We start from the raw sequence: 20,106 nt of genomic DNA on the forward strand, positions 1-20,106 counted from the left end.
GAGTCGATAAGTTCCATTTCGCGATTAGCTTCTCGTATTTTTTCTCGTCGTTCCCGAGGGACTCAATAACCCACTTCTTTTGTTTTATCTACTTTCACAGGGCTTTGAAAAAGATTGCGGCTAGTCAGACGCAGCGCTACGTCAGAGTATTGCGGACGAGCGAAGATTAGTTTGCATTTGTTTATTGGTTTCGTAAATCTCGCACTCCGAGATTTAACGGGGCGGCTGATGAGCAGTTGCTACCTAGGCCCCCGCACAGAGGGCCCCGGCAGGGCTCGGTTAAGTTTTTTGGGGCCCAGAGCTTCAAACTTTTAAGAGCCCCCGTGAATGGAAAGGTTTGGTAAAAAAATTTAAACAATAACGAGTTTAAATTCTCGTCATAATTCTCGTATAACGAGAATTTACTGTAATTGCGTGCGAAATTTCAAATGGGATACCTGGAAATATGTGGATATGTTTAAAAATATATAATTCTCAAAAATTATAAAAATTTAAATTGTTATCATAGAGGAGGTTTAAACAGTGACATTTTAAAATAAAAATATATAATTGGAAGTTGTGGAACTCATAGACAATTTATTTGATACAACATTTCCAATGAAGACAGAATGAACAAACCGTTTAGAACTGAAAGTTTAGAACGGGGCCCCCCTGGAAAGTGGGTCCCGGGGCTACAGCCCCCCCCCTAGCACTCCTTTAATCCGGGCCTGGGTCCCATGACCAAAAAAAAATATGATTAGGTATAGGTATCCAAACACTACATTTTTTTGTACTACTACACTTGACCCGTTTTTAGTAAACTACCTCATTTTCCTCCAAAAATGGGCCTCCCAGAACGTTTGCCACCTGGGCCTTTTTTCTTAAATCTGCCACTGCCCACTCGATCACCAAGTCCGATAGATTCTAGGCTAATAGATGCTGTTCCCCTGTCTATTTTAAGACAACACTTACCGCATTATGTAAAACGTGTTTCAGCGAGTTGCGACATTATTCAAAACCGTTGGAAAGTGCCTCGTTAGTTTTCGATTTCACTTGAGATTGAAGATAAGATACGGCTTAAAGCCATTCCTACTTTCGCGAGCCACTCATTGCCATCGCTACTTGGGGGCTATATCCAGCGGAGCAACAAACGCTCGTTTTTCACGGGAACTTAATATACCCCGAAGCAAATCATCCCCCGACTCGGATTCCAGGCCTCGAAATAAATAATAGCGGGCGCAAGAATGGCCCTCAAAATGGAATCCTTCGTTCCGCACGCGGGATTACTCGCTGGCGCCTCGATCGATACTATCGTGAACCCGCTGCTAAAGTTATCAACCTGCTCCGTGATAACGCGGGGCGATCATGAATTCCTTATCAGTCGCAGGTCTTTTCAGCCCGACAAGTTATCGGCGAAGCCAGGGTCGGTCGCTTGGTGACCGGGCCGGGTGGAGAGGGAGGACTTTAAGGAGGCCGCTTCGCGAGCGGCCGCGCTGTTAACTCGCACCGGTACCCGAGGAAGGACGTGGAAGTGAAATTTACGAAGTTCTGCGAACTCCTCTGTTGACACAGCACGATGTCTCTGGACGAAGTAAATATAACCCTGCTGCTCATTTTCTAAGGATACTCCGTGATCCTCGTTCCTTCTTCGATCTCTTGCATTCCAGAGTTTTGCTCATAGGGTGGAGTTTGCTCAGTTCCAGTAACTGTCCTACGGTGTTTCCCGGAACTCTCATATTCCGAGCAGTGATTCTCATCAGATTTTCTACCTCCACAGAGATTTAACAAGGCCGCCGAGGAAGTTAAGGAGCTCAGCTCCCAACCCTCGGATGCTGACTTACTTGACCTCTACTCGTTGTTCAAACAAGCAACAGTTGGGGACTGCAATACGTGTACGTAAAATGAGTTTCAAACTCCTCCATGGACCTCAGTTCAGTCGCGCTGCATGTAAATCATAGGGGCAGGTCTGCCCTTGGCTGTAGCTCAATCGGTGCTAAGTATATTCAGCAGAATCAAGTCGTCGGGAATTTATATCGTCATTAATTGACCTGTGATCCGTGTTGAAAACATGATAGTGCACTTTCAGCCTTCATTTGTAATTCTAATTTTACAACGAATGCTAACGTGCACGCAAGAATGTAGCTTGAGAAACTTCAAAAAAGGAGAATGATAATCCCGTTTCAATTAATTAATTATTCCTGCTTTCTTTACAATATCATGGTTCTAATTAGCACTCCGTGTGGTTTTCTGAGGCTCTACCTCTAGCAGTCTTCTTGCGGTTTGTTTCTAGCGAGACCAGGCATGCTGGACTTCAAAGGCAAAGCTAAGTGGGACGCTTGGGACCGCAAGAAGGGCATGAGTCAAGACACCGCTAAGCAGCAGTACATTCAGAAGGTGGAGGAGTTGGTATCCGCCATTGGGAAGAAGTAATTCCTGCCCCTGAGGGATCTGATCTTAAGCTTCGCCAGGAATTTTATCAAACTCTATGATTATCTTATCAACCGGTCCTTGGGATATTCAGATACGTTTTTTTTTTTACCACACAGTGCAATGGTAGCAAATGTGTTCATTTAGTTTTTACGGGCGTGAAACGCTACCATATGCGAAGGAATTGATGTTTCTCGAATTAATCCGAGATTCCTTGTAATCTCGATTTTCCTATCTGAGAACTTCCGTTGCCGGCGACTCTGTTTATGTACACAATCTTCGAAAATATACAGATAAGGGTTTTCAATACTTGGCCGTGTAACGTAGAAGGAATCGAAAGGGGAGACAAGAGCTTCGTGTTGGAAAACTTTCGTACCCCGTTTGCGTAGCTTCTATGTTAATTTTTAAATTCCAGAAACTTTAAAGGTCGTCGCGTTTAAATTTCAAAAAGTTCATAAGCAATTCGTGACCGATGATTATTTAATTATTATTCATCTTCTTCGATCCGCCAAAATCCGCGACGGCCTTGAAAACACTCGAAACTCTCGAAACTTGAAGTGCTGATTCGGTTTTCGAAGTGGAATATCTTTAAGAGTTGAAGATTCTTCGTTCGTTGATTTTATAATTTTTCTTTTCTGGCTTTCGAGAGTTTCGAATCGCGAAAAAAGTACGAACTTTCGAAATTCGAAGCTTTCTTGGACTTCGAGGAACCCATCCCTACATTTAAGGGGAGAGCCTGGTGTAAGTAGCTAAAGAATCAAGGCATTCTCGTGAATTTTTTTTAAAGAAAGTATTTAATCGATCTCTCTGGATTTTTCAGGATATTGTATTGCCAGATTAAGGTAAATAAAACATTTTTTTAGTAAAAAAAAAAGTATGTCCAGTTGGTTGGCGACGCAATTATTCCGCGGCTGACAACGTAGCGTCTATTCATAAAAAATAAAAAATTCCAAAACTTTAACTTACAAGATGCAAAATTGAAAAAAAAGTTTATTTTTTTCGAACGAAATTTTGCCTTAAATGTGTAAAAGAAGCTATTTATTTAAACTGTATCATTATTCCAATATCTAAATTCTTTAAAGAAAATGTTCACGAATATCCATGCGCAATGCCAAGTCGAGCGGTTGAATATTTTTGAGGTTACATCGTCCGCCAATTGTAAAACTGTCGTTCCGAGAAAAACGCATTTAAAGTTTTCTGGTAACTTTTGCGTCACCTGCTGCTACGTAGCAAAAGTGGCTATAGCCGGTTTAATTTTTAGAATTTCGTTCTGCGGCTTTGGGAGAAAAAGAAATCGATTTTTCCGATCCGCTACACCAGGCTCCTCTCTTAACTCTTTGGGGTTAGGTGGGTTAAAAACTGCCCCAACCTTTTGCTTAGTTTTTTGTGCGTATAGTGGGTGCATCGATTGAAAAGCTAAGCAATAGGTGGGACAGTTTTTAACCCTCCTAACCACAAAGAGCTAAGCCATCCTCTGCCGCTTTGACGAACACTCGTGCTCCGAGAGTCTCTCGTAAAAGCGAAAGATTCTCAAGTGACGAAATTGAAGCATGGTTTCGGAAAGTAATGAAGTATTAGTGCGTATTAATAATGTATTTATCCACGTAAGTTTAACAGTTCTTCCTTATCATTATATACACATACGCAAGAAACTAACTAAAAGAAACGATAGGATTTACGACACTTAAGTGATTTCGGGAGGGGAACGTTTCTGCTACAGAGCAGAAGGGACCTAGTCCCGTAGGTCCCGCAGCGATCAAAGAAGGAAGAGGCCGTACGAGCAGGTGTTTAGTCGCAGTACAGTGTTCTGCTCCGATACAAGAGCACTGGCTATATGGCTGCTGGTTTAAACGAATCCTATGCATACGCGCGCGCGTGTCCTTTCCTCGGGCGTTAAAACTCCGCTCGGGCGTCCGTCCCGACGCGTGCTTCGAGTTCTCGCGGCTTACAATTATAACATAACTTACGAGATAATGAAATTAATCCTCTAAGAAACTAGGATAAGCGAAACTTACCGTACATAAACGTAACGTCAAAAAGATTTTTCGAACGGAAGCGACGCGCGCTATCTATAAAACGCAAGAGACCGTGTACAATAATCTCTCCTCTCTCACTCCTCCATTCCCGCGGGGCGATGGTCGGAGAGAACGAGCCCCGGTCCCGGTCGTTCGCGAGCAAACGGGAGCAGGCGCTCGGCGTGCCGTTCCCCCGTAGCAAAATCTCACAAAATCACCGACTACTTTGCAGCGAATTTTTTTATTTGATTATGCGATGTTTCATCTCGGAGCTACGACTCTGGCGGTCATCACTCTGATTACAGCGACAGCAACGTTACTTAGGAAATTTACATCAGCTCCGTAGGCGACGTTTGATTTAAAAGGTGGAGGGAGAAAGAGAACCGACAGAGGGGGAGAGAGAAAGAGAGAGAGAACGTAAAAGAAGTGAATGAGAGAAGGCTGCTAAACGGGCCTCTATTTTCTCTTACTCCTGTCTATGTGCTTCTTATGAAGAGCCGGGTGGTCTTTATTCAGCATCTTTGTCCTGCTAGCCCTCAGATGCTCGCCGTGGGCCGGTCTCGAGTTGTGGCCGGTCATCTCGCCGTCGTTGGCATTGTTGGCCGGCTGGCGGCTCGTCGACGCCTCGTCGAGCCTGGTAAAACAGAGAAGGTGACGGGAACAAAAGCTTTCTGTAGGCATCTCGTTCTGCGTCGCGTCGAAACGTTAATCCCGTTTAAAAAGCTTTCTTTCTGGGTCTTTAAAAGCGGCCTCGACCGCTCCGGCTAAGAGATCCAATCCTCTGTCATCGAAGTAATCGCTGGGCTGTTCCGTGTCGGGTGAATTCTACATAGGCATACACAGGGTGTTCCGCGACGAGTCGCGCAACGGGGGTGGCTGGGTCCGACGTGCGAGATGAGACTCCCTTCTGCGCGTGGAATCGCCGCTTACGATTGCACCACTCGTTGCGAGCACCCTGCATATTATTCTCTTCCCTTTCGTTTCTAATCGTTCTGTCGCGCGTGCACCACGTGCTTCTAACAACGCTGGGCATCGATAGAATCCCGGCGAGAAAACTGAAGTCGGGTTGAGGAGGCAACAGCCGCGGGCGATTCACACTTTTCTGTTTGCTTTTTTTTTTTGTCATTCAGGTAGATAGTAGCAGGAACAATATATCTCGGTAGAGCGCAACGGGGGTGAACACGCAAAACGTGAACGACGACAGGAATATCTCAATTGCCGAGCGGAGATCGAGCGGGCGTTGTTTGTAGAGATGTGTGATTTAACTGTACGTTATCGATTGTGGCACGCCGTTCACCGTCTTCGACTTCAGCACGTCGTTCTCGTAGGACATTATCGTCTCCTTGCCGTCCTCGTACACCCTGAAACGAACCAACGGGGCTCTTTAGTACCGCGCCTCGCTTTCTCCGTCGACGTGGCAAACCACCAGTGGCGGATTTAACGGGCGGCCGGTGAGCAATTACCGCCTGGGCCTCTGCCCATTTTTTTCTGTACTACTACATTTACCAGGGTTCGAAAGAGTTCTGGAAGTTTTCTGTAGGTTCTATTTGAAACATGGAGCGTGGAAATTTTTTTAAAAAAATTTCTCACATTATAAGTTCCCATGAGAACTGATAAAATGAAAATTCTGGTTGGAATGGAACTTATAAAATATAAAAATTTAAAAAAAAATCGCCTCTTTTCGGCCTCCTGACTAGGTGTAACCTTAAATAAACACGAAGAGTGTGATATTATATTGTTAAATAAAACTAAGTAGTAGTACTTTTTTTAATAAATCTTCTAATATAACTATTTCCATAGAACTTTTGTTATATAGATTCTAAAATATCAATTCCATGAGAACACTGTCTAAAGAAGTTCCTAAGGGTAACATTTCTTTCAATAAAAATTCCACAGGAACAGATATTTTCTTAAACGAAACATACAAGTTCTACCAGAATTTTTTTTAAAAATAAGAGTCCCAGAACTTTTTCGATCCCCGACATTTACACTGTTTTTACTGGACTATCTCTTCATTTTCCCCGAGAAGACTGGGCCCCTCAGACCGTTCGCCACCTTATCCCTTAAATCCGCCACTGCAAACGACTCCCGCGATTCCCGAGCTACCCTTTACCTTCTGGTGGTGATCTTTTTGCCGTTGATAAACCGAGTGGAGGTGCTGGTTCGCGTCATCACGCCACCGCCGCCGCCGCCTCCGCCTCCACCGCCGTAGATTCCACCGAAGTTCATCAACGTGTTAAACGAGGCGAATGAGTTGGACGGACCTTGGAAAAGTTCGTTGGATAGTGAGGAATGATAACTGTCTGGGCCGAAGAAGCACCTGCCTATTTTGTAACTTCCTGGGTGAATTTGCCTGTGGAGTTCTCCATTCGGGGGAAAATTAATGTTTGGTTAATCACAATGCTTGCTGGTGAAACCGGAGGGAGGGCTTTTCTCTTCATTATTCAGTTAATCAACATTTCCATTCTCCAGAACGAGCACAAGGTGTTCCGATTCATTCATACTTCTCCAGGGAGGTCACGCGTCCGGGGTGGCGGTCGGGAGGGGCACATTCACCCACGGGAGGTTGTGTAGAAAACGGATTTGCTTACCTGTTGGTACCTTGAGCAGATCGACGAAAGCTCTGTCGCCAAAGAACTCTCTGAACACTTCGTCGGGGTCTCTGAAGACGAACGCGCTGGGGAAGTGCATGTCGAAGTCGTCGCCGTACGGCCTCTTGCCGCTGGGCATTGGAACTCCTTCATACTGGTCGTACGCTCGCCTCTTCTTTTCTGAAACGCGCGGAAACAGAAAGGCAGGGTTACTGGCCGGCTCGACGGAAGCGCAAACTGTTATATATCGCTTGGTTTTATTCGCTCCAAATCCCAAGAAGCAGGTGCTGCAAGGCTTGCCAGGTTAGTAGAATACTGCTGGATGATTTCTAACATCATGAGCGACCATCGTAGCAGCAAAATCAGTATAGAGAGAACGCCCTCTGCATTGTCAAATAACTAGGACATTAGAACGAGTCCTCCAATGGTCGAGGTTGGTTGTGTTAACAAAATCTGGCAGCATGGTCGCTTGGCCGTTGGAGGACTTACCCCTCCGAGGTCACTGAGCAATCCGAACGTTCTCTCGCTGAGTCAGTTGAGCATTGGCGGTGGTTAGAAGTGCGGAAAGGTACAGGCAATATTAACTCTCTCTCGAGCCGTCCCAGAGGGCGCAACACGCAAGGCCTGGACACTGTTTGCAAAAATCTCTCGGGGGAACTCCTGAAGCCTACGAGGGCACGCGGCTTCGGCGGGCAACCCTGCCCCAGGGGGGTAGGGGGTGGAAGGGAAACGAAAACCAAGGCTAGCCGATTAGACAGTAATCAAAACAAGAAGAAGAAAGAAAACAATGTTTGGCCACTCTGTCAAAGTTCTTTTGTCACTGAAGCGGTACCGAAGAATCGATGGAAGGCAGAGTCAAAGTAATTCCGGCAGGTGAATCCACGGCCGGGCCTCGAGGACGCCTTCTGATACAATCGCTGGTCGTAGGTTCGCCTCTTCGCATCTGGGGCATCGAGCACGGTCACGAGAGAGATCGTCCGGAAAAAACAAAGATTTCTAATTGAATTTTCCTTCTAGGCCGGACGCCGGGAGCAACAGCTGATTCCCGAGTTTCTCGCACCCTCGGCCTTCCTAAAGGGGCGCGGCAACAAGTGGTGTCGGAAACTCGAGAATCCTGGAGCTGCGAGTTGCCCTGACAGCAGTAGCTTCGCCGCAGAACAGTTGCTGGAGTCACAGAAGAGAGACTCAGCTTTTCCCTCCCGGAAAATTATAGACCACCCCACCTGGACGGGGGCCCAGAACTTTCTGGCGAATTAAATCTGCGGCAGCTTTCCCCGAGGGGATAAAGTAGCGGCGTTCTACAATGGAATTACTCCCTGCCTATCCTCGCAGCTCCCCCGACTTGCTTGTGACACAGCCGTTCATAAAGAAACGACGTGCTCGCGTCTGATCCGGTCGCCGCTCGATCGAGTCGCGTTGCTGGGTCCCAGAATAAGTCGTACTAGTTGCGGAGCGCTTGAAAGAAGGCTCATGCGAAATTCGCCGTTGCTGACAAGCAGGAGGCACCCGTCGTTCATCTCCTATTGGCAGCTGTACCCTCCGCGGTTTCGTCACCGAAGCCAGGCACCGGTCGACTCGGATTAATTCAAGCCGCAGAGAAGTGATTTTCAGACAGAGATCGGAGGATTAATAGCCACGGAACGCCATTGTCCGCGCCCGGGTAGTTCTTTGATCCTCTTTGCTCAGCTTGCCGGCCCCTCTGGACCTGAGAATTTGGTTAAGAGAACCTCGGAACCGAAGGAGCTTACCGTTAGTGAGCACTTCGTACGCCTGGGAGATCTCTTTGAACCGCCTGTGCGCTTCTTCCAGGTTCTCCGGGTTCTTGTCCGGGTGCCATTTCAGTGCCAATTTCCTGTACCTGCAAAGCATTCGAGCGTTATTCCTCATGGAAACGAAAACAGACACCGAATTAGCTTCTTCATTCAGAGGGAGGCTTTAGAAAAAGTGTCTCGATTCTCTTTCAGCTGGGACGACACGAATGTTGCTTCCTGGACCAATGCCAGCTGCTCCGATAGAGACTAAAAAGCCATTCATTCAATCTGCCTTTGGCCGCCGCGGTTTGAAAAACAAATAATCAGACTTATTTCCAGTGCCCTCTGTTGTTCCATCCATTGAGCTTGGCGGATAGAAATACTTTCCTAGCTCCGGCCCTCCGTTTAAAGCGCTCCCCGACACCGCGGCTTAAGAGCTTCGTACTCACGCTTTCTTTATGTCCTCCTGAGTGGCGTTCTGTTGCACATCGAGCACCTTGTAGTAGTCGACCATCGTTCAGTCCTCGCGCTCGGATGTCAGGGCTTAGATAACCACCTGTCGAACAATGCGAGAACAGTTATCGTAATTAGCGGGCCAATTGGCAAGCGGGCCGGCCGCGAGCCGGCGGGCCGAGAACACGGGGGAAATACAGCTATCCCAGTTTCGTTTAGCTTGCCTGCCAGCTAACGCTCGGAGGCGCGTGGTTTGCACACGGCTGCGCCTCTCCGGCTACGCCTGAAACCCTGCTTTATCCCGAGTCTTTCACCCCTTGCGACTGCCACGTGGGGTCTGTGAGTCATCCTGCACACCGCACCATTCTTCAGCTTTGATATTGTTGGAGCCGAACTTGGCAATAAGGCCTGGTCAAGGCAGAAGCACATGGTCGGGTGGTTCAGGACGAATGCTTCGTTCGAAGTGACTCTTTTCCTTTGGAACCATCCCTCAAAGGGACTTTCGACCACCTGTTGCTCAATGACCGCTTCAGAGCTGATACCAAGGCAATACTCAGCGCGATAAAAATGGGCTATTCAGTGTTAAGGGGTCCTTTTACTGTGGGGGGGACTGGGACACTTTGATGCCGGGGGCACAATTAATATTTTCTTGATATCTATAGGGTATCTTAATATATAAAGCAGAGAGATTCTAATATGTTTGTGTGTTTGTCTGTCGCCTAAAAACTTTCGATGGATAAACTCTGCGATCACAAAAGGTGCCTCAGCTCATTATGCTATTTAAAAAAAAACTATAAATTTTTTTTTTTATAAAATCAGAATCTAAATTTCGGGCGAAGCCGAGTATTAAAGCTAGTCATTTTATAATCTTATACTGTCTTGTGATCATGTTTTGAACTTCTGTTTCTGGATATCAAGAGAATATTAATGTTTCATTGCGCCCCTTGCACCAAAGTGCCCTAACTCCCGCTAGAGTTTAAAAAACGACCAGCTTATTTTTTAAAACTTTTTTGGTCATAGAAAGAGTGTATTTACTAAATCGAAGTTTTTTTCTATTTATTAATACGTGTTTTGAGAATACAAAAATATATTGATATTTGGTTTAATCCTTCATGGTTAGTGTTGGTTAAATAGACTTGTGTTTTAACTTTGGAGCTTGATACCGGTAAGTTCCCGGCTTTGAAATGGCATTGATCTGACATTTTTCGGAAATTTGTGGCTTCCTCTTCCGGTAGAGACCGCCAATTTTTTAATCAGAGCGTCCGTTGGTAGATTCAATTATTTTCATTTATAAATTACTTCTCTTTAGAAACTTTCGCCTGATTTCGAAGAGGTGGGGTGCAGGGCTGCGGGGGTGAAACGGAGCACGGAGACTCTCACAAGATTTTCACGGGACTCGGCATATTTGCAGAATAGTGGAAAATATTTGACACGTACTTTTAATTATCGGCAATCGCCTGTGTCGAAGTGGTGAAAAACAGGCCCTAAATTTGAGGGTCTTACAAGGAGAGTATTTTAGGTGTCCGATCATTTTGATTTTTGGATATGTTATAGAGGACTGAAAAATAAGAAATACGTGTTTTTTTATTTTTCCCCATTTTAATATTTGGAGGGTGAAAACTGCGTTCAAAATTAGGGGTGAAAAATCATTTTTGTGGAATATCTCGAGAACTATTAGAGATAGGGGAATAGTGTCAAAGGACGAATTTTGTGTCTTTGAATGCGAAATATGACTGACCCACCAGATTTTCAAAAATCCACAAAAATGATTTTTCACCCCTAACTTTGAACGCAGTTTTCACCCCCCAAATATGAAAACAGGGAAAAATAAAAAAACACGTATTTCTTATTTTTCGGTCCTCTATAACATATCCAAAAATCAAAATGATCGGAGGCGGACACCTAAAATACCCTCCTTGTTAGACATTTCTAGAATGTCTCGAGAAAGAATTAAATTTTTCTCCAACCGCGAATCTTTTAAAACCGAATCCAGTTCATTCCACACTATTCTACAAGTCTGCAGTGTCCATTGAGCCACCGCGACAGTCGCTAGGAAGGCGAGAAACACTCGGCCAGCACTCGAAAATAGTACCACCGCCGTACTATGTGTAGTATTTCCAGCGGACGCGCAAATATAATCCAACGCGAGTTAATTTTACTTGCTGTTTTCGAAACAGTCGCGCAGTGTCGCGTATAAATGGCACACGCCGGCCGAACGCTTCCGAATCGATCCTTCAACTGCGTCGCCCCGGAACAATCGAATATATCACGCGTGTGTAAAGCATCCTAGCTGCCCCTCCGAGCTCTGCGGCGGGATCGCGAGGAGACACGCGCACAAAAGGCACCTCAGAGGCTACACCTCGAAAACACCATCCCCTGGCGGGCGAGCATTTCGTCCCTTCACTGGCGCGAAACGGCACTCGGCCCCTTGGTGCGGCTCATGCCGGCAGGGTTCAGCAGCCACGGGGACGGAGGGAACAACCGGTTGCCTTCGGGTATCGAAGCACCGACGGATCGCTGGCGCGCGCGCGCGGTGAGCCGTCAGCGAGGCGCACCGGCCGACCACTCGGTGGAAAACTGAGGCTCAAAGTCAAACACTGGACTAACGCGAAAACGCTAAAGTTAGCCGAGACGCGTATCGAAAATAGTCGGAAACACGGAGGTGGAGGTCATTACGTTATCCCACTTCGTCGATCCTCCCCCCACCACCGCGCCGCGGCAAGAGAGCCCGGTGGACTGGCTTGCAGTCTGCTCTTCCCATTCCAACAGGACCATAGGAATCCACTGAATCACTTCTACCGAAGCAGTACCTGAGTAGGGGGGCCCGCGCAGCCAACTGTACCGCGAGCAGATTCGGGGCGCCGATAGGACGCGACCGATTTCAGATCGGGGAAGCTCGAGTGGACGGAAAGAACGGCCGGCGGAGAGTGTGTTACCGGGTGAACAGGAATTCTCCGCGTCCGCCAGGTGAACAGCGATTCATGTCCATACGCGACGGGCGATCGTGACGACCACCTCCGCGATCGGGTCGAGGACGTTGGACTGGAAGGCGGTGTATCACCTTCCGTGTGCCACAGAGGCGTTGTACAGGTCGTTCCCTAAGCCCGGAGCTAAGTTGTCGGCGAGGTTCTGGCGCGGGGATGTATGGGAGCGTTTCTTAAGGTTCTGACGACGATCTGGGTATACTTAACGGGGGAAGATCCCGAAAATTCAAAAAATTCTGAAACTTTGTGAATGTGTAGGGGATTTCTTCCTGATTACAACGCAATTTTTTGTGGCTGCCCAAGTTGACTCGAAGTGGGTGAAATTAACCCCTGAATATTCGGCTATTTTCCGATTTTGTGTTATAACTCGTGAACTGTGAGAGATAGAAAAAAAGTTTGAAGACAAAAGTTACTTCTTTTAATTAGATCTATCGTTTGGTGAAAAAAAATATTCTATATTTCATGAGTTATAAAATAAAATCGGGAAATAACCGGGTTTTCAGGGGTCAATTACACCCTCTTGGAGTGAATATGGCAGCGAACAGAAATTGCGTTGTAATCAGGAGGAAATGCCCTACATGTTCACAAAGTTTCAGAATTTTTTGAATTTCCAGAGTCGGGATGTTCCCTTGTAAGCCTGGTATAACACTATGTGTGAAATCAGAGCCACCATAAGAGGGAGCCCGGTTTGGCGGAGCTGGCTAAGCGGCTGCCCAGTACGCAGCGGATCCGAAGATCGCGGGTTCGAGTCCCGTCGCCCGAGGTCCTGTTTTTTTCCGAATAAAAAACGTAGGAATTACGAACCCTGTATTTCTACGTAAAGAAGACAGAAGACTTGTGTTTCTCCTTCAGAAGAAGAAAGAGTAAGCGTGAGGGAAAAAGGGAGCTTTGCTGTTGTGTTGTTACTGTCTCTGGATCAGAATAAAACACTCAATGGGAGCTTCCTAGAGCCCGCAAGGCCCTTCCATTCAGCTAAACGCAGAATTTCCGACAACAGTGGGTGAGAGGCGTGGCGACGAGGCTGGCCCCAGTCCACGGATTAGGAAGAGCCCTGTAGCTTATAATAAATCTGCGCGTTCACGCGGGGATCGCGAGATCCATGAGTCACACCGGTTTCGGAGGTGATTTTGGCCTGCCTACACGCTGATCGCGTGTACCCAGGTAAAACGGCGTGAACAGTCATCGCGACGTGGGTCGCCGTGGGCGTCTCTCCAACAGTTTCGTCTAAGGAACACCCTTGGGGTCCGTTCTCCTTCGGGCATCATCCTCGGGCCCCCTTATCTCAGGTACAATACCCTGGGAAACGGTTGACAGTCCTCGGACTCGTTGGCCTTCGTCGACCACAACCGAGCTTCTCCTAGTCTAGAAACGGCGGAACAGCCATCTTGCGATTGGGTGTCGTCTCCAGGAAGGCCGAGGCGGCGGTCAGCTCGCAGAAAGACGACACCAGAGATGGGAATTCATTCGGTTCCCATCGATGTCTCTGACTGAGTGGAAAGTAGACCAGCGGGGGAATGTATGTCTTTCGATTGCAGGGATTCAGCGGCGCAAGGAATGCGCTCGCGAACGAGCCTTTCTGTGTTTGAAATTCGCCAGAGCCTGGATAGAAGGGAACTGGACTGGGCGGGCTTGCGTAACAGCCGATTCCGAATGTTTCGGATGCCTATTGTGCTCGTAACGCGTTCGGGGAAACCAGCTGGGGCTTATCGATCCATGGAAAACTCGCTGGGACGCACACCTGGTCCCTGGGAAATTCCGCCTGCGAGCACATTCAATTTCGATGGCGGTGCTTGGTCGAACAGGTTTCGCGAGTCTTATCACGCGCGAATGGGAGCTTGAACAGAGGTCCTTGAATAATCCTTTTCGGTTGGTTGGCCGAGTTCTCGTAGATCCGTGATTGAAGCTGGGTCCAAACGGGGCGTAATGTTCGCGGTGGTAATTCCCGAAGAGGCAGGGATCGCCGATAATCACCGTGCACCAATTCTCGTCTTGATAATCGTCCAAAGCTGACCATCGGGCGCCGCTCCAAGAATGGGAAGATCGGACACGCGGTGATTTCGTTGCTTTGGGCGATCGTTGCGAATCCCACCCTCGAGCAGAACATTTCGCCCACTGCATGTACTCTGACGAATGCCTTGTACTTGAATCTCGTGTGATTAGGTAAGTGACGAGGGGGAGATTCGGAGAACCGTCATTTTCATTGCTTTGGTAGCTTTTAGATTTAGGACTAGAGGCATTTTGGGACTCTAGGGTATAGGGTTAGAACTTTGGGACTGGGGGACCTAGGATTAGAAGAACTTTGGGACTCTGGGACCTAGGATTAGAAGAACTTTGGGACTCTGGGACCTAGGATTAGAAGAACTTTGGGACTCGGGGACCTAGGATTAGAAGAACTTTGGGACTCTGGGACCTAGGATTAGAAGAACTTTGGGACTCGGAAGTATAAAATTAGGAGAACTTTGGGACTCTGGAATCTAGGATTAGAAGAACTTTGGGACTCGGGAATCTAGAATTAGAAGAACTTTGGGAATTCGGGGATCTAAGATGAGAATAAGTTCGGGACTCTGCAGTATAAAATTAGGAGAAATTTGGGACTCTGGGATCTAGAATTAGGGGAACTTTGGGACCCTCAGATCTAGAATTAGAGGAATTTTGGGACTCTAAAGTATAGGATTAGGAGAACTTAGGGACTCTGAGATCTAGAATTACAAGAACTTTGGGACTCTAAGATCTAGGATTAGAAGAACTTTGGAACTCTGAAATTTGGGAGTAGGGGAACTTTGGGACTCTGAGATCTCGGCTTAAGGGAACTTTGGGACTCTGAGATCTAGGACTAGAAGAACTTTAGGATCCTCAGATCTGGGACTAGTGGGCCTCTGGTACCCTGCACCACATCATTTCCCATGCGAAACTGCTAGGGAGGGGATAGATTGGCGTTATCCGGAGATTACGGCGAGACATTCGAGATTCACGTACGGAAACGGGCGGTTTCGCGATTACGCGATCGTGTTTGTAGTTTCGCAAAGCGTGAGCGTTTCCAGTCGCGCAAAAGCCGAACAAGCTTCTCGCTTATTGTCGGAAACGGGGGGAGTGGAAGATGCCCCCCTCTGTGTGCTCGCGAGCACGAGTCACCAACCAACCATACGAATCGATTAAACGGAACCGCCAAATACGGTTCCCGGGCAACTTTCGAGGATACACGTGGCTCGACGTGATTGCGAATCGTGCCCCTGGGCGATCGATATGACTAATATGCCTGCTCCTACTTTATCTACTTTATCAGCCGCGTTCGCAAGCCTCGATAAGCCTGGCTAGAGAACCCTGCACCGCTGTGCCTCTATAATTATAGAGTATAAACATTTCTGTCAGAATATCCAGCGATAAAAGGCACCAGCCTTGGAACCCTCCTCTGCAAACTGTCTATCTCAAACAGCTCAAACCCTCAAACCCTAATAGGGTGTTGCTAGTTAGTTAGTAGCTGTTGGTGGAAAATGTAGCGAAACGTGGGCGACAGTACATGTTTACTAAACTGGCCGCCCACAGAGTCCCACGTGACTAATACAGAAGTGACGTTCGACACCAGCGATCATCCTTCATCGAACTTCGCCGTGGCTGCAGTTCCTCGACCCTTGGCGCAGCAGAGGGAAAAGGGACGAGCTGCAGCTCTCGCTGGCACCAGGGTCGAGGGACGCTCTAACGAAGATTAAACACGCTTCGTGTGTGGCTTTCCATGGAAAACGCGGCGAAGTGTGCACAGAGGCTCGAGCAGAAGGAAGGCCGGGAGAGAGAGAGAGACCACGGTGGGCGTCCTTTCGCGCTCTCCCGAGAAGGTGTGACGTCAGTTTTACATATTCGGGCAGCGTGAGCGACGTATCGAGGAAAAAGGATTCCGCCGGCGTCTCCTGATCTTGAGAGGCTGTGTTTGCCTCCGACAGAAGGACGAGGATTTCGCGGTATCCTTGCCCGCTTTAAAACACCGCCACGGGAATGTACGGCTTTGCCGCGCGGCACACTGCCTTCTTGGGTTCAAGAGGGAACCGCGCTGCGGGACATTTGTGCTCCCCGTCAATCTTTCAAGCTCGACGCTGAAGATCTGCATTGTGAGTCTATTTCCCCTGGTTCCTTGCTGTTCCGCCTGAATTCAGCCTAGACTCGTAGCGTTCTTGAAATTGGAACGCAAAAAGCGTGGAAGTAGTTGGTCTCCGGCTGGAAACGAGTGCAGAGCTGACGTTGGGACGGGAGGATGGCGACGGGGTTAAAAGTTGCCGGCTCTAGGTGCTCTGACAAAGATACCGGGGCACGGAGAGGAGGGGCACGCGACCGAAATAAACCGTCGGCCATCGGCGATGTCCTAGACCCTTTCATTGGCCTTTTAACCGACATTTTCTAGCCCCGACCTAGCGCAACGCGCGTTGCGTGCACCGCCTCCCAGAGGAAAGCGGATGGATTCTCGGGTGGAGTGAACTCTGTTGTGGTGTGCCCAAACGGGGGGAAAAAAGGAATGGTATTTTTAGTGGCGTTACATGTTACGCAATGTTGCGCAACATTGCGTGATTTGGTCACTATCGCAGCTGCCACTGTACCAAGTGTATGTATATAGTACTTGCTCTTTGGAAGAGAATTCGTCATTCTGGTAGCTTCTACTTGGGACCTTTGGGAAGATAGAAATCGGGGACCAGTGGGACTAGGAGAACTCAGAGTAGGAGAACTTTGGGACTCTGAGATCTAGGAGTAGGAGAACTTTGGGACTCAGGGATCTGGGATTAAGGGAACTTTGGGACTCTGAGATCTAGGAGTAGGAGAACTTTGGGACTCAGGGATCTGGGATTAAGGGAACTTTGGGACTCAGGGATCTGGGATTAAGGGAACTTTGGGACTCTGAGATATAGGATTGGAAGAATTTTGGGACTTTGAGAGCTAGGAATAGGAGAACTTTGGGCCTCTGAGATTTAGGATTAAGGGAACTTTGGGACTCTGAAATCTAGGATTAAAAGAACTTTGAAACTCTGAGAGCTAGGATTAGGAGAACTTTGGGCCTCTGAGATTTAGGATTAAGGGAACTTTGGGACTCTGAAATCTAGGATTAGAAGAATTTTGAGACTCGGGGACCTAGGATTAGAAAAACTTTGAGACTCTGTAATATAAAAATAGGAGAACTTGGGACTCTGAAGTTTACAATTAGGAGAACTTTGGGACTCTGAAGTTTAAAATTAGGAAAACTTTGGGATTCTGAAGTTTAAAATTAGGAGAACTTTAGGCCTTAGAGATTTAGAATCAGGAGAACTTTGGGGCTCTGGAATCTGGGATTAGAAGAATTTTGGGACTCGGGGACCTAGGATTAGAAAAACTTTGGGACTCTGTAATATAAAATTAGGAGAACTTTGGGACTCAGAAGTTTAAAATTAGGGGAACTTTGGGACCCTGGAGTTTAAAATCAGGAGAACTTTAGGACTCAAAGATTTAGAATCAGGCGAACTTTGGGTCTCTGGAATCTGGGATTAGAAGAACTTTGGAACTCGGGGATCTAGGATTAGAAGTTTGGGACTCTGGAGTATACAATTCAGAGAACTTTGGGACTCTGGAGTATAAAGTTAGGAGAACTTTGGGACTCTGGAGTATAAAGTTAGGAGAACTTTGGGACTCTGGAGTATAAAGTTAGGAGAACTTTGGGACTCAGAGATCTAGAATTGGAGGAACTTTTGAAGTCTGAGATATAGGATTAAAAGAACTTGAGTACCTCGACACCCTCTAAAGAGATAACTAGCTCTGTTCTGCTGAGCAATCTAATTGAAAGGCCAGTCCCCTTAATCTTTCTCCATTACGAACTGATCCCTAATCGTAAAGAATCTCAAACGACTGATTGAACGTGTCAGTTGCAGCGCTAATTGCTTGGTCAACGGCGGCGATTACCATTAAGATCGAAGGTGAGGCACGGGGAGAATCGGTGGTGTTGTTTCCACGTCCCATCGCGCGCATAATCGAACTTAATATAGCCGCGGCTCGAGTCACGTTGTTTGGGTGATCGAGATTACAACGTATGAGAAACGTTGGGTATGACGAAACCGTTAAGGGGGAACTTCGCCTCGAATACAGAACGAAGTTCGAATCTGATTGCAGGCTGCGATATTTAACAACAGAATCCAGAGGCTAACGAGAAACTGAAGCTGCTAGTCGAGAATTGAAATTGCAAGGGAACAATAAGCTAGGGAAGCGCAATTAACAGAGAGGATGGAGCGCGTGCTCGGCGATAATTTGTGGTCGATGATTCGCTTCCTGACTATAAAACAGCCTGCCCGTGGGATCCATTACGCGTGACGAGGAAAAATGCCGTTACTGTGCTCCAATCTCCATTGTCGTTTCCCAGCATGTACCTCTTCCTAACAACAGCCATCAGGCCACCATAAAACCCCTCATCCTCTATCGTTATTGCTACTACCTAGACCACAACGAGCTGGTTATTAATCCTAGCAAACTATCCCTCTATCGCATCGAATGTTAAAGCGCCGTGGGCTAAGAACCTACGTGAAACTGCATTCGCAGCAACCGATCCACTGTCGTTGCGTCCTTAAATTCCAGGTACCACAGACCTCCTGCACCTACTTACCAAATGTAATTCAGGCCATCGATTCAGAGCAGTGGAATGCAAGTTAAACCACCCAATCGATCCTCCGAACCTTTCCACGAAAGGAAATAGCAAAGACTGCTGAAGATCCGGACAAATCTTCCCTACATGTTTACCAATATTACCCAGAGCCTCACAGGGCAATCCCACAGACACTGTGATCCCAGATTGACAAGGACACAATCCACACGATCAGCCTGGTTATCAGATAAGCCGGCCAGGATGACTGTGCCAGGCCAGTACCAGTAATAATTCCGAGAAACTCGTCAGTATAGTCGTCAGCCTCGTAAAAAGCACGTGCGTGGTCTTTCACAATCTCCGCTTGAAGGGATCACCTGTCGAGGTTGAGAATCACGGTGATCTCGCTAGCACGTTTCCAGGCTCTCGGGGCCCGTTCCTCCCGACAGCGATTCCAAACGGCTGTGGCCATGGTAATCGGTTATCTAGCGGCGGGTGCACAACGATTCTCGGTGGCGAGTGACAAGGGCCCAGGCTTCGTTTGCGGCTGCCTGCGACTTGGGTGTCGCGCGGCGAACGCTGCCAGGGACGACGAGAAATGCGTTGTCACCGCGCGTGGACACGGGACGTGTCCCAAGAGCGCGGCACGTCAGAGCGAAGCTGGGTGGTTCTCGGAAAAATTTCAAGTGGAGCACGTTAGTCTCGTTACGACAGTTCCCCTCGGCGACGCAGCCGTCGCGGCGGCCCTGTCGCGTGATTATTCTTCGCTGATAATTGCTGGGCCTTTACTCACCGTGAAGTGGCCTCCGTTTGGTCCTAGCCGAACACACTCGGTCACGGATATTCCGCGGAAAAGCCAGCGGCTGTTTCCCCGTTTCAGAGCCAGGTCGGGCGCACAATGGAACGCGAAGCGACAATCTCGCGAAAAACCAGAGAAATGCCTGAGCCGCCTGAAGTTGGCGCAAACAAAGGTCGATATTCCAAGATGGCCGCCGCCGACGTTATTGATTCCTCTAGAGCCCGTTACGCCGCGCTTCCTGCTATTGATCCCTGGTAAATTCAATTTCCACGCTGGATATTCCGAGCCCAGTACTCTATCCTCCAGCGATGAATATTGTCGCGTCGGATGCTTCGTAACGGCGCGCTTTTCCCTACAATCCCGAACGCGACCAGCTCGCGATTCGCCGAGATTCGCCGCGGGCGGCACTGCTCGCGGAAAGGTTATCGAAGTAAAAATGTCATTCGCTGGGAAACGTTCGCGGGTTCTAACAAAAGAAGCTGTTTATCGAGTGATTCACTTGTTTCCCTCGGCGTAGAATCCTCGTT

General features: G+C 47.8%; 2 protein-coding genes across 7 annotated transcripts; one reads left to right on the forward strand and one right to left on the reverse strand.

Moving 5' to 3' along the window:
* The first annotated feature begins 1,415 nt into the window (after nucleotides 1-1,415).
* Nucleotides 1,416-2,715, forward strand: Acbp1 (Acyl-CoA binding protein 1). The gene is made up of 3 exons (XM_076827713.1): nucleotides 1,416-1,570; nucleotides 1,757-1,871; nucleotides 2,270-2,715. Exons 1-3 carry the CDS (start codon nucleotides 1,556-1,558, stop codon nucleotides 2,407-2,409), a joined length of 270 nt encoding a protein of 89 aa, XP_076683828.1. The 5' UTR covers nucleotides 1,416-1,555; the 3' UTR covers nucleotides 2,410-2,715.
* A 1,265-nt stretch (nucleotides 2,716-3,980) lies between these two features.
* LOC143376916 (dnaJ homolog subfamily B member 6) lies at nucleotides 3,981-19,921 on the reverse strand. Of its 6 annotated transcripts, none has more exons than XM_076827711.1 (8): nucleotides 19,574-19,921; nucleotides 9,213-9,319; nucleotides 8,761-8,870; nucleotides 7,845-7,955; nucleotides 7,013-7,192; nucleotides 6,535-6,685; nucleotides 5,693-5,782; nucleotides 3,981-5,055 (listed from the first exon to the last, which is right to left on the reverse strand). In XM_076827711.1, exons 2-8 carry the CDS (start codon nucleotides 9,275-9,277, stop codon nucleotides 4,878-4,880), a joined length of 885 nt encoding a protein of 294 aa, XP_076683826.1. In that variant the 5' UTR covers nucleotides 9,278-9,319; nucleotides 19,574-19,921; the 3' UTR covers nucleotides 3,981-4,877. The 6 variants fall into 6 exon arrangements, with proteins under 6 accessions (XP_076683826.1, XP_076683821.1, XP_076683823.1 ...); XM_076827706.1 differs by having other exon boundaries at nucleotides 6,535-6,784; nucleotides 19,574-19,914; XM_076827708.1 differs by lacking the exon at nucleotides 19,574-19,921 and adding an exon at nucleotides 11,562-11,810 and having other exon boundaries at nucleotides 6,535-6,784.
* Nucleotides 19,922-20,106: the final 185 nt, after the last annotated feature.

The sequence above is a fragment of the Andrena cerasifolii genome, chromosome 15 (genome assembly GCF_050908995.1).
Source record: "Andrena cerasifolii isolate SP2316 chromosome 15, iyAndCera1_principal, whole genome shotgun sequence".
In the NCBI taxonomy this organism is placed as follows: domain Eukaryota; kingdom Metazoa; phylum Arthropoda; class Insecta; order Hymenoptera; family Andrenidae; genus Andrena; species Andrena cerasifolii.